General features: G+C 36.7%; 1 protein-coding gene across 3 annotated transcripts in view; it reads right to left on the bottom strand.

Annotated features, from left to right (window-relative positions):
- Positions 1-13,680, bottom strand: part of CycB3 (cyclin B3) — a 101,349-nt gene that overhangs the window by 40,001 nt on the left and 47,668 nt on the right. For all 3 annotated transcript variants that reach the window (XM_081769057.1, XM_081769058.1, XM_081769056.1), the window contains exon 5: positions 36-266. In XM_081769057.1, the coding sequence (XP_081625183.1) occupies positions 36-266 (231 nt within the window). The remainder of the gene's footprint in view (positions 1-35; positions 267-13,680) is intronic.

Genomic DNA, 13,680 nt, shown 5'->3' with positions numbered 1-13,680 from the left:
TATTTATTTTATTCCACCTTACATTGGATACTTACATCATATTTACATGCAATAAGAAGCGCCGTGGCTCCTACCAGTTGCAGACCATCTTTCGTTACTTGTACCTTAGACAAATAAAGGTCCACGATTTTCACAGCTAAGTACAATGTCTCGTGATTCAGTTCAAAGCTTTCTTGAACCTCAACCATCCAATCAACTAAAAGGGCTCGCATCCATTTGTTCAAGTAGGGTTGATTATGCATGTATGCCTCAATATGGAATTTCGGCTGCAAAGAATAAATACTTTTGTTAATCTTATTAAAATGGTTTAATGAAAATTTTCAATACTATCTACGTTAACGCTTGAATGATTTGATAGTCCACTTTACGAAAACACATAAGATTAAAGCTTACTTCAATATAACAAGTATTTTTTTCACTTGCATTTTTTAAACATTTTTTTTTTTTGAGATTATTGTAAAATTATTACTACCAAATACTATATCTGTAATGTTATACGTTGAAGTAAAAGGAAGCAACGATATTTTAAACTTTCCCTACAAATTAGTTATTTTAAGCAGTGTTGCAAACTACCAATGTTTACCATATCTCCGGAACGGTTTGAGATCAAATTGCTGAAATGACATGATTGTTGGAAATCATCTAACTCCTTAGATACAATATTTATTTTGGCACTTTCGAAATAAAGCCTGTATATAAATAAAAAAAAAAAAAAATAAATTCGATTTCTTGTGATACTTTTTGTTTAAAATGCATCATATCATGGTCATAGTATTAGGCACTAAGTTACTTTAGATATGCACCGCCTCCTTCATCTGTTGCTTTATTACTGTTTCAGAGCCTCCGAACTTTGGATATTTGTGATACTGTAGCATCCTTGTTGGCAACACTGAATAAAAACTGGTATTCTAATGTTTCGTTTTACATGTAGATTTGAAAACTACAACTTGAAAAAATTAAAAGTGAGATAGCAACACTTAATCAGGTGATATTTTTCGAAAATATGACATCCTCTTTTTCCCTACTTCTGATATTTGCTTGCAGCTATTTCTGTCAATTAGAAGTTTATATACCTAATAACGTTGCTTATTTTACTTAGCCATATATTTCATTTAAACCTTGTTTAATATTTTCTTTATTAGTTATTTATAACATACAAGGGTCATCCAGAAAATAAAGACCGTTTAGTTATACAAAATGAAAAACAATTCTGCTACATAACTGAAGCTTCCTTCACTTCTCTACATAATCAACTACATTTAAACAAATGTAGTATTTGGTCACGAGTTCAGAATTTCCATGTTATACTCTTCTGTCGCCAGTTTTAAAGTCAAATGGTTACTGCATTTTCCAACTCTTCAACTTCCAAAACTTTACCGCCTAGAAACTCTCTCACCTTAGGAAAAAGGTGAAATCACTATGTAACCGCTTTCCGGATCTGCCCGCCTGCTGTCAACGAGTACTTTCAGGAGGCCTGAACTTACCTGGTTAAGACATTAAAGAATATTTCCAAAAAGGTTTTACTTTAAAAAAAAAATTTGAATAATAAATGTAATTGAATTGTGTTTTGTATGATGTTCCCTTTCCTTGAGATTACATGCTATGTTGAATGTATCACTGACTAGTGACACCGAACCTACCGGGCCCGTATGGGCTCGTCATCAACAGCCACTGATACACTCACCAAGCCAATCATCTACGGAAAATAGAACTCAAATTTGGCCCGAAATATAAAGCTTCCAAACTCTCTTCCATCTCGACTCACAGTCCGATATCCAGGCCTGCAGTTCATCATCCACATCCCATCCGGAAATAGGTTGTGAACCACGACTACAGACACAGGACACCGACCTCCGAGTGGAGCTGGCGCTGAGCACAAAGAAGATCTTGATGTTGTCTGTGAAAGCCCTATCTGAATTTTAAAAAAAAAAATCTTGAAACAGAATTTTGTAAATTAAAAAAAAAATCTAAACTGAGATTTTGATCGAAACTGATAAAATGAGAAATTTCTACAGATTCGGTTGTTTTCAACTCCGTCACACTAAGGAAAGTCTTTTCCCTGAATTTCACAGCTATTTCATTTCCCCAGCAAACTTATTCTGTACATACTGCTCTCTGTTTTGATCATGCTTCGCATGCATACCAAAAACATCGACTACATATTTCTATGACTTCTTAAAATTACAAGCTAATTAGATTTTGTATTCGAAAAGAAAGATGCGTTCACGGCTAGTAAGTTTTATTCTTAAACTATTCATGAATGTATTATTGGACAAAATATTCGATAATAAGAAAATATTTACATTGAACTGACATACCCATCTAAATAAAATTTAATAAGATCGATTTCTATACTTTTCAGAGCCGAAACATTCTTTACTTTTGCTCATATTCTCGAAATATTCATATTCTTTAATATTCATTTAATATTCTTGCCATCTAGAGCATTGACATTGTATCGACACGCAAAACAAACAAAAGGACACAATAGAAAATACGAAACACTACTGAAAATAATAACTTCACTGCTTACATGTTGTAGTTAGCTTATTTCACTCCTGTATATATTCTTTGGTGCTTACACTCCTCTGTGCGTCGAGATTGTGGCCGGCGTAGAGGATTTACGCTCTTCGCGACCTCTCTTCAGCTCGGACCCACATGACCATCTAGCACAGGCAAAACATTCATGTACATATTGACATCACACTTAAACCTAAAGCCCTAATCTAACTATACTAACTTAACCTAAACAAGCATATATATATTAAAAAAAAAAAATCACATATATTTCATAAAGCACCATACTTATTTTGCCTTTATATTTTGTTTTGTTTTGCTACCACATTCCTGCCGAAGACGCAGTGGTTAGTTTTGCATCAGTGTCGCTCTGAATATATTGAATTTCTTTAAAAAAAAAAAAAAAAAAAAAAAAAAAAAAAAAAAAAAAAAAAAAAAAAAAAAAGGAAAAGATATTTACTAGTAATTAACAAAAATTTCAATTTCTAACTTGATGGGTATCAGGTTTTTAAAATATTACGTAGGTTTAGCCTATTGATGAAAGTTTTCAGTTATCGGTACGCAAAATGCATGTACCCTTGCACTTGACAGTAGCCGTGAATCTGACACTTGTTTACATCTTCAACATTCATAATCATTCTATTTCAAAAAACCAAAGAAAACATGCCAAAATAACTAAAAGTTGAATTTTGAGCAGAATTACCGAAATGAATACTTTCTAGATTTTGGGGAATCTAAAACATCTTTTCATCACTGGGGAAAATGTGTGTGGTACACACATTTTCTTGAGATTACACCAATCGCTCTGTGCTGAGATTCTAGCTTTCTTTCCCCCCCCCCCATCGAATGAAAACACGATGTCACATTGCCTGAATCTACATGTGTGCGGCGTTGAGGGAAATTTTACGAACTTAATGCTTCATATTACGAATATTACACGTACACCAGAAAATATATTCACACATGTTTGTCAGAACAAGGAAATTTTGACGCCAAATACCTGGATTGAGTTTCACTTTCACTATTCCTTACTTACTTGAATCCTCTTCTTACACAGCGACTGAACGGATATATTAACAACAAAAAAAAAAAAAAAAAGGTTCCTGACGACTTTTCCACCCGAGATTCCTGGGAAACTCGTAAAACGTGGTCTCAAAACAGTTTTAGGATACTAACTCCTACAGCACCTATCCAGACAAAACCATCGAGCGTGGCTTGACTTCTTCCTCAATGTCTGCACCACTACTCAATGTTCTCTCTCCTTCACCGTCTCCTCTGGCTTCTCTTAGGTTCTCTGGCTGACCGAGAACGCAAAATTTGCTAAGGAGCTCATTCCATAACACTAGACATCTACAGGCTAGTATCCATTATGTTATACGAAATCACTTCACAATTGGACTCTTTCTGGATTAATAATCTGTTGAAACACCAAACACCGTACGTTTATCTCTGATGACAATTTTCAATATTCGCCAAAACGAAGAATTTAACACAATTTAACGTGATCACAAATTATTCCACTTTTCTGCAGACGCTAAACACTGCACGTCTGACTCTTGAAATGGCTGACGCCGTAAGACAAAGAGTTACAAGAAGATGATCCCTAATTGGAAGATAATCATGACGTAATGATCGGATGATAGGCTTCTGTGCGAAGATCAAAGAAAACCGAAATCTCAGCCGCAGCTGTGATTGTGGATTATCCAATCAAATAAATTTCCTTCGAAACAAAGAGATGCACCAAGAAGGGATTATGGCTGACTTTATTAATTTGGAATTTTGAAGAAGATTTTACGAAATAAAATTTTTAGCTTTCTTGTGAAGATTCCCTATGCCGAAATATGAATAGAAATGAACTGAAAACCATTGAAAAAGCTGAAATATACACTTATTTGTCTAAAATAATAATATATTCATGGATAAATGCGTAAAATATATAGAATATAATTAATAATCATGTAATCTTCATATAACATCTATCGAAACGCTCTGTTGTACTAAAATTACGCAAAATTCTCGATCTACGGTTTTCTACTATAAAATAAAAGTTTCTCTTAACATTCTAAATAAATTTTAAAATTTTCCTACCAACATACAAGGTGCTCAAAAGCATCGGGCCATGTTACGTTATGCTGAGCATAAGGTAACATCCTCCGGGAGCTTCGGAGAAAAAAAAAAATTTGAACTTATGAGTTCTTCTTAAGTTGGTTTTTTTTTTTTTTTTTTTTGTTACTACTAAATTACTAGAGACTATACAAGATAAAACATCCTTCTTTTTTTTTCTCTCTCAATTCTAATTACAACTATACATTCTAATCAATCCTAACCTAACCTTAACCTATAAACTAAGTTTTTTTTTTTTTTTTTCATCCTTCTAATAATTCCTTTCTTTTCTCTTCTGAGCAGCGAAACAGTTTCAGATTGTCAAAACTCTGAACTCCTATGTTTTCTCCCTGCAGAGTCTGCAATCTCGCCGAATTTCGAGATAAAGATACCACTTTGTAAGGTCCGACGTATGTGTGCATAAATTTAGCAAACACCTTTTTGGGTATTGACGATATATGATGAGTTTTCACCATCACCAAAGAACCTTCTGTGACGATGTCTTGCTGTTTCCGCAGCTTTCTCTCCTTCTTCGGTTCTGCTGCCGGAACAGAAACTACAAATTTCTTGTCTTCATTTACTTGCACCGTCTCTTTGGGCCAAATGAAGTTTTCTTTGAAGCTCTTGGATGCTGAATACGTTAGGAAACGCTCCGCTGGAGTACATCCGAGAGCATCACACCAAGAGTGATTGCACAAACTTGGGCTGCTTTCAGAAAATTACTCCATTTGGACTGATTCTCACTACAATTGAGAATCCTTCCAGATGGCATGTAGTTTTCTAAAATCCCCGAATTTCGGAAACTGCCAAAACATTGAATTTTGAATTTGGGGGGGTTGGTATCAAAATCGAACGAGGTTGTTACCAAATTGGAATTTTGACTACTCGCGAACCGATCTTGTTCTTTCTGGGGAGTTGAGGAATCCACATCGCAGTCCACACTCTCCCCTAATGAGGGCTGCGGTATGCATTTCCCAAACTATTCCCGTTCGTTTCTGGTGGCTGAGCCATCGTAGGTACGAATGTCGTATATTGCGGAGGCCATCCGGTGGACATCGCCATGTTCACTCCCGGGGAAGAAGTGGACGTGGGAGCCGCCACTCCCCCTCCAGGAAGTAAATTCGGCGCGTATCCCGGATAGGCTTGCGCTCCTGCTGAGTTCATCGCGTTTGGCGCGCATGTCTGAGATGTACCCCGCGGATACCCATAACTCATCGCTGCTGGATAGTAGCGTTGGTTGTACCCATACGGAGCATTCCGATTTCCATTACCATCTCTTACCCAATTCGGTCTTCCTTGATTGGGCCATGGTCTTCGAGACTGAAAATTCCTTCTTCGACCCCGGTTTCCGGAAAATCGGTCATCTCCTTTGCCATTGGAACCTCCTTCCTTCCTCTTGCTTTCGTCTTCCTCCGTCTGAGACGAAGTATCTTTGGTGGTTTGTTTCCCTGACCTTTCTGTCTTTTTGACGACTTTCGCCTGACGCACCTGAAAGCGTCTAAACTTCTTATCCGTGACCGGTTCACTAGGCTCTGGATGTCCCTCTATCTCAGCTATTTTCACCATAAGGTGTTGAATGTTCTTTGGCTCAACAGCCCTCAACAACTTGGCATCACCAGCTGGTAAGCAATCCAAGACTATCTCAATCAGTTCGGTTTCATCCGGGTGTTGTGCCACAGCATAATATTCTGCTACAATTTTCCACGGAAAGTCCGTTAATCGGCTGTACTTCGCTCGATCGTATTTCATTCCCTGAATGAACTTCTTTTGCAACCTTTCCATTCTCGCCGAAAAATAGTGTTCTCGGAACAGCCGCACAAAATCCGCATAACTATTAATGTCTTGACATACAGTCTGGAACCATGTCTTGGCCCCAGCTGTTAAGCAACAAGGTACCAAGGTTAGACGTTCGTGTTCTGATGCCGAAATTACCCTAAAAGTTTGTTCCAAATTTTCTAGAAATGTTCTAGCCAAACCGTATTCACCAGAAAATGTAGGTAAGTGATTTAGTTCAGAAAGTCTTAAATTTAGAGTTCGCTTGCCAATGCCTTCCTCGCTTCTACTGGGGTTCACGGGAGAATTGTGGCCAACGACGGGGCTCTTTGCACCCAAGTGATTTTGACCGAAAATGGAATAGTGTTGGTAATTTTGTCCAGAAATTAAGTTGTCTGGCATTGATACCACCGCGTGACCACATATTCCCTCCTGAACTCCAGCACACGAAGGAGTCATGTCTGCTACATTACTAGAGGACACCACATGGTTCAACCGACAACTAGGATTGGAAAATCCTGACACCTGAGGTGAAACTAGCAATGGATTCGACCTCCTGGACAACGCCTGACAACCTATTGTCTCAACACAGGACGTATGTGACTTGTTTAAGTTCAACGTACGTGTAGATAATTCAAAGGGAAGGACATTTGTGCCGTGAATGTTGGTCGGCTGACAGACAGAGACAGTCACCGTGGGAATAGTACGAGTCTCCCCAACTGAAGAGACCGGTACATCCACTTGGATGTCTGACTCGGTCCCGTCAGACTCGATTTCATCACCGACAACAAAGTCTCGCGCTCGTTTACGACTACACCGTTTATCTTTTCTTTGGTTTTGTTTTCCCTCTAACGTCTGAATCCTGGCTTCAAGTGCCTGACACGACCTTTGGGTACTGAGTTCGAGATGTGAGAACTCCTTTGTCAAGTCGTCACATCGTCGATTCTGCGCTTCAACCGATAACCGGAGACCTTCCTCAACGGCATCTACCCGCGCGTCTATTTTATTCTGATAGTTCCCAACAGAGGTATATAAATCGCGAACTTCCGACCTAACAGCCTCTACGTCTTCGTTCACATGGGCTACTTTTTCATTAATTGTTTGTAACAATTCAAATTTTACATTATCGAATTTTTCATTCATTGCCTGAAAGTTATTATGTATGTCCTGAAATTTACTGTCAACTTGATTGCTCATCGCCTGAAAATTACTATTAACATCCTGAAATTTACTGCTAATATCCTGAAATTTATTGTCCACCTTTTCGAATTTTTCATTTAGGGTTACAGTTAAAGTTTGACTGAAGCGTTCCATCATGGCCGCAAAGTCCGTTAATTGCACATTTGGACCGGAAGCTACGTTTCCTCGACTTCCTTCCTCCTTATCAGAATCATTCGGGCTACCCCGAGTTACACGTTCGCCTTCATCACTCTCAGTTTCCGGAGATTTCGGCAGTGGCAACACTGTCACCTGCTTCGCCAGGCAAGGCTTACATAACCACGGCTCACTACTTTTGTCTAACTCCTGCACTTGTTCCTCTGACAAACCATAACATTGGGCATGTACCCATCTAAAACAGCTGTCACAATAAACACTAAACCCTGCAATTTCGTCAGAACAGCATATATATTCACTCGGATGACGAGATTCGTTACTTGATCTGCTACCCACAGACATTTCGACTTTCATGAAGTTTGTTTCCCACAACATCACGCACATACAGATTCAGAAGTGACCATGTTTCATTCAATGTAGCGATTGTCGTAATGATCCCCATTACAAATACTCTGCTGTGATTGTTTGTTTTCCTTAGCGCTCGCGTAGGATTGAAACAACAGAAATCCTGGATAAGGGTCGCCATTTTTACTTTAAAAAAAAAAAAATTGAATAATAAATGTAATTGAATTGTGTTTTGTATGATGTTCCCTTTCCTTGAGATTACATGCTATGTTGAATGTATCACTGACTAGTGACACCGAACCTACCGGGCCCGTATGGGCTCGTCATCAACAGCCACTGATACACTCACCAAGCCAATCATCTACGGAAAATAGAACTCAAATTTGGCCCGAAATATAAAGCTTCCAAACTCTCTTCCATCTCGACTCACAGTCCGATATCCAGGCCTGCAGTTCATCATCCACATCCCATCCGGAAATAGGTTGTGAACCACGACTACAGACACAGGACACCGACCTCCGAGTGGAGCTGGCGCTGAGCACAAAGAAGATCTTGATGTTGTCTGTGAAAGCCCTATCTGAATTTAAAAAAAAAAAAATCTTGAAACAGAATTTTGTAAATTAAAAAAAAAAATCTAAACTGAGATTTTGATCGAAACTGATAAAATGAGAAATTTCTACAGATTCGGTTGTTTTCAACTCGGTCACACTAAGGAAAGTCTTTTCCCTGAATTTCACAGCTATTTCATTTCCCCAGCAAACTTATTCTGTACATACTGCTCTCTGTTTTGATCATGCTTCGCATGCATACCAAAAACATCGACTACATATTTCTATGACTTCTTAAAATTACAAGCTAATTAGATTTTGTATTCGAAAAGAAAGATGCGTTCACGGCTAGTAAGTTTTATTCTTAAACTATTCATGAATGTATTATTGGACAAAATATTCGATAATAAGAAAATATTTACATTGAACTGACATACCCATCTAAATAAAATTTAATAAGATCGATTTCTATACTTTTCAGAGCCGAAACATTCTTTACTTTTGCTCATATTCTCGAAATATTCATATTCTTTAATATTCATTTAATATTCTTGCCTTCTAGAGCATTGACATTGTATCGACACGCAAAACAAACAAAAGGACACAATAGAAAATACGAAACACTACTGAAAATAATAACTTCACTGCTTACATGTTGTAGTTAGCTTATTTCACTCCTGTATATATTCTTTGGTGCTTACACTCCTCTGTGCGTCGAGATTGTGGCCGGCGTAGAGGATTTACGCTCTTCGCGACCTCTCTTCAGCTCGGACCCACATGACCATCTAGCACAGGCAAAACATTCATGTACATATTGACATCACACTTAAACCTAAAGCCCTAATCTAACTATACTAACTTAACCTAAACAAGCATATATATATTAAAAAAAAAAAAATCACACATATATTTCATAAAGCACCATACTTATTTTGCCTTTATATTTTGTTTTGTTTTGCTACCACATTCCTGCCGAAGACGCAGTGGTTAGTTTTGCATCAGTGTCGCTCTGAATATATTGAATTTCTTAAATAAAAAAAAAAAAAAAAAAAAAAAAAAAAAAAAAAAAAAATTACTAGTAATTAACAAAAATTTCAATTTCTAACTTGATGGGTATCAGGTTTTTAAAATATTACGTAGGTTTAGCCTATTGATGAAAGTTTTCAGTTATCGGTACGCAAAATGCATGTACCCTTGCACTTGACAGTAGCCGTGAATCTGACACTTGTTTACATCTTCAACATTCATAATCATTCTATTTCAAAAACCAAAGAAAACATGCCAAAATAACTAAAAGTTGAATTTTGAGCAGAATTACCGAAATGAATACTTTCTAGATTTTGGGGAATCTAAAACATCTTTTCATCACTGGGGAAAATGTGTGTGGTATACACATTTTCTTGAGATTACACCAATCGCTCTGTGCTGAGATTCTAGCTTTCTTTCCCCCCCCCCCCCCCATCGAATGAAAACACGATGTCACATTGCCTGAATCTACATGTGTGCGGCGTTGAGGGAAATTTTACGAACTTAATGCTTCATATTACGAATATTACACGTACACCAGAAAATATATTCACACATGTTTGTCAGAACAAGGAAATTTTGACGCCAAATACCTGGATTGAGTTTCACTTTCACTATTCCTTACTTACTTGAATCCTCTTCTTACACAGCGACTGAACGGATATATTAACAACAAAAAAAAAAAAAAAGGTTCCTGACGACTTTTCCACCCGAGATTCCTGGGAAACTCGTAAAACGTGGTCTCAAAACAGTTTTAGGATACTAACTCCTACAGCACCTATCCAGACAAAACCATCGAGCGTGGCTTGACTTCTTCTTCCTCAATGTCTGCACCACTACTCAATGTTCTCTCTCCTTCACCGTCTCCTCTGGCTTCTCTTAGGTTCTCTGGCTGACCGAGAACGCAAAATTTGCTAAGGAGCTCATTCCATAACACTAGACATCTACAGGCTAGTATCCATTATGTTATACGAAATCACTTCACAATTGGACTCTTTCTGGATTAATAATCTGTTGAAACACCAAACACCGTACGTTTATCTCTGATGACAATTTTCAATATTCGCCAAAACGAAGAATTTAACACAATTTAACGTGATCACAAATTATTCCACTTTTCTGCAGACGCTAAACACTGCACGTCTGACTCTTGAAATGGCTGACGCCGTAAGACAAAGAGTTACAAGAAGATGATCCCTAATTGGAAGATAATCATGACGTAATGATCGGATGATAGGCTTCTGTGCGAAGATCAAAGAAAACCGAAATCTCAGCCGCAGCTGTGATTGTGGATTATCCAATCAAATAAATTTCCTTCGAAACAAAGAGATGCACCAAGAAGGGATTATGGCTGACTTTATTAATTTGGAATTTTGAAGAAGATTTTACGAAATAAAATTTTTAGCTTTCTTGTGAAGATTCCCTATGCCGAAATATGAATAGAAATGAACTGAAAACCATTGAAAAAGCTGAAATATACACTTATTTGTCTAAAATAATAATATATTCATGGATAAATGCGTAAAATATATAGAATATAATTAATAATCATGTAATCTTCATATAACATCTATCGAAACGCTCTGTTGTACTAAAATTACGCAAAATTCTCGATCTACGGTTTTCTACTATAAAATAAAAGTTTCTCTTAACATTCTAAATAAATTTTAAAATTTTCCTACCAACATACAAGGTGCTCAAAAGCATCGGGCCATGTTACGTTATGCTGAGCATAAGGTAACAAAGGGATTACAGAACTTTTCCCGGATCGCCCTCCGGTCTCAACAATGAGATGAGCATTAAGCACCGAGAGGTTCGGATGTCTTGTCTCGAAATGCTTACCGATATACAGATGATTGCTCAGATCACGACACACAAAAAATGTTCATACATGCAACGAAAACATTAATAAATAAGCATAGTATCATTTTATTTAAATCCAGGTTTTATATATATATATATATATATATATATATATATATATATATATATATATATATATATATATATATATATGAAGAAAATTAGCACTAAACACTGATATGGGTATAAACTCTTGACTATTTCAACAAACAAAATTACACTTCACATTTCGCGAGATAATAGCCCTTTCTATCACGCATATAGATTACTGAAAGATTATATTTGAGGGTTCACCACAAACCCTTTTCTCACATCACTCACTAATGAGCGTGGGAGTTAACACCAGGGTTTGCCCAAGTGGGCCCAGCCCGGGAGAAAAAAAAAGCTTTTTTCGGATTGGACCCACCTGAAAAAAAATCTTAAAAACCCTCCTGGGTTTTTGACCTTTTTGTTAGTGTATTTTTGGTACAACTAAGGTGATCACATTGAAAGTTATTTTTATCAGATTTCGAACTTTCTTTGGGCGAATTAGATGCTTTCACATTAAGGTACACAACATTCAACGTAAGACCTTTATAAAGTTCTGAATGCATTAAATGAATGAATAATAAAAAAAAAAACTCACCTTAGCATGAGATAATTATAGAACAAATTAATGTATGGATTATGCTTATAGCCTATTTGAAGTAAAATATGTAATTTTATATTATACACAATATTTTCAGTGAATAGTGTGCTCCCTGACTTGGCGCTGCCGAGGGACGTTACCCCTCATACGTTGACGGGTGTAAGGTCATAGGTGCCGGTACTAACAGTAAATATGTAAATACATTAGTAAAACTATTAGTATTATTTCTTACCTTTGATGGTAACAAAAGTATTTAGTAAAATTTGGTTTTCCAACAACAACAGTTTAGTTCAGTCATTTATTGCTACTCTTCAAAGAAGCGTAAAAATTCTTGTCAAAATTAAGAAGATTAATGCTCGGAGCTCCCAAGACTACGCAACGCTTACTATTTCAAGTGCTGCATTCAAACTTCAGTATTAATGGAAGTTCCGATGTACAGTAAAGCAAGCTGTATTTTCAGGGAAAACTCGTCGTGAAAGAAGTGTTCGGGAAATTCCCGCAATTGAACCCACAAAGCATCGAAAGTGAACTTCAGCAATAAAACTATTTGTTTTACGATTAAAAATATTTTAGACAGTTTGATGAATTATGTATGTTTTAAATTAATATAAATTAATAATTTGGAATTCATATTTGGCGAACGTCACTGAGGCTCCTGGAATGACTATCTTCATTTGTTCGTTTGTCTGCCTGTACCACACAGTGTTCAACTTTCGGTCTTTTAAATTTTCAGAATACAAGCCGGAGAGAGAGAATTTTCTGTATAGATTTTGGCGGTATACCAACGTAACATTACAAAATGGCGTGCTTTTTTAAAAAATAGCTGATATCCACGCTACAAAGCGCAATTTTCGGTCTTTCAAGTTGAAATTTTCAGAGTAGAAGCACGACACTAAATTAGCTGTATATTATTTTGGCGGCATAAAATTTGAAAATGGCGGCCATTTTTTCAAAACAGCAGTGAATAGAAACTTGTTCAAGTTGTGACAATGACAATCTTGAAATGTAAATATTTTAACATTTTTACCCCAAGAGATTTAAATATTTCGAAAAAACCCAATTAAACCGGAAAATAGCCGAAAAACCCACATGGGCCCAGGTGGGTTGGGTTTTTTAATACCCGGCTTCTCTCTTTGCTAAAATTGTTTTACCCTTTACAGTTTTTTTCTTTTTAATTATCTTTATTATATCTTCTGAAGTGCTTTAACTTCCTCTTCGGTCTGTTGTAACAATCTCGTTTTCTTCAACTCTAAGGTGTTCTGCTTCCATCTTGATTTTGTTGTCTTGTTTTTAGTGTTCCTCACTGATTTTTTCCTGCATGTGATAGAAGTGTGGTTTGCTTGCGATTGATAGTCTCAAGTCGACCATAGACATTTTTGGCGGTGAATTTTGACGTTTTATAGAACAAAATTTTCTAGTCTCTACTTGTATTTGAACAGATAAAAATTCTTGACCCAAAAGCTAAATTTCGTGACTTTTTCTTTACTTTCATAACAGTTTCCTGATTTCGTGACCGATAGACACCCTACCGACTTATCAGTA

The sequence above is a fragment of the Thermobia domestica genome, chromosome 8, assembly GCF_964235325.1.
Source record: "Thermobia domestica chromosome 8, izTheDome1.hap1.1, whole genome shotgun sequence".
Taxonomy (NCBI): domain Eukaryota; kingdom Metazoa; phylum Arthropoda; class Insecta; order Zygentoma; family Lepismatidae; genus Thermobia; species Thermobia domestica.
Note: the sequence above shows the minus strand (reverse complement) of the source record. Positions and strands in the feature narration are given on the sequence as shown.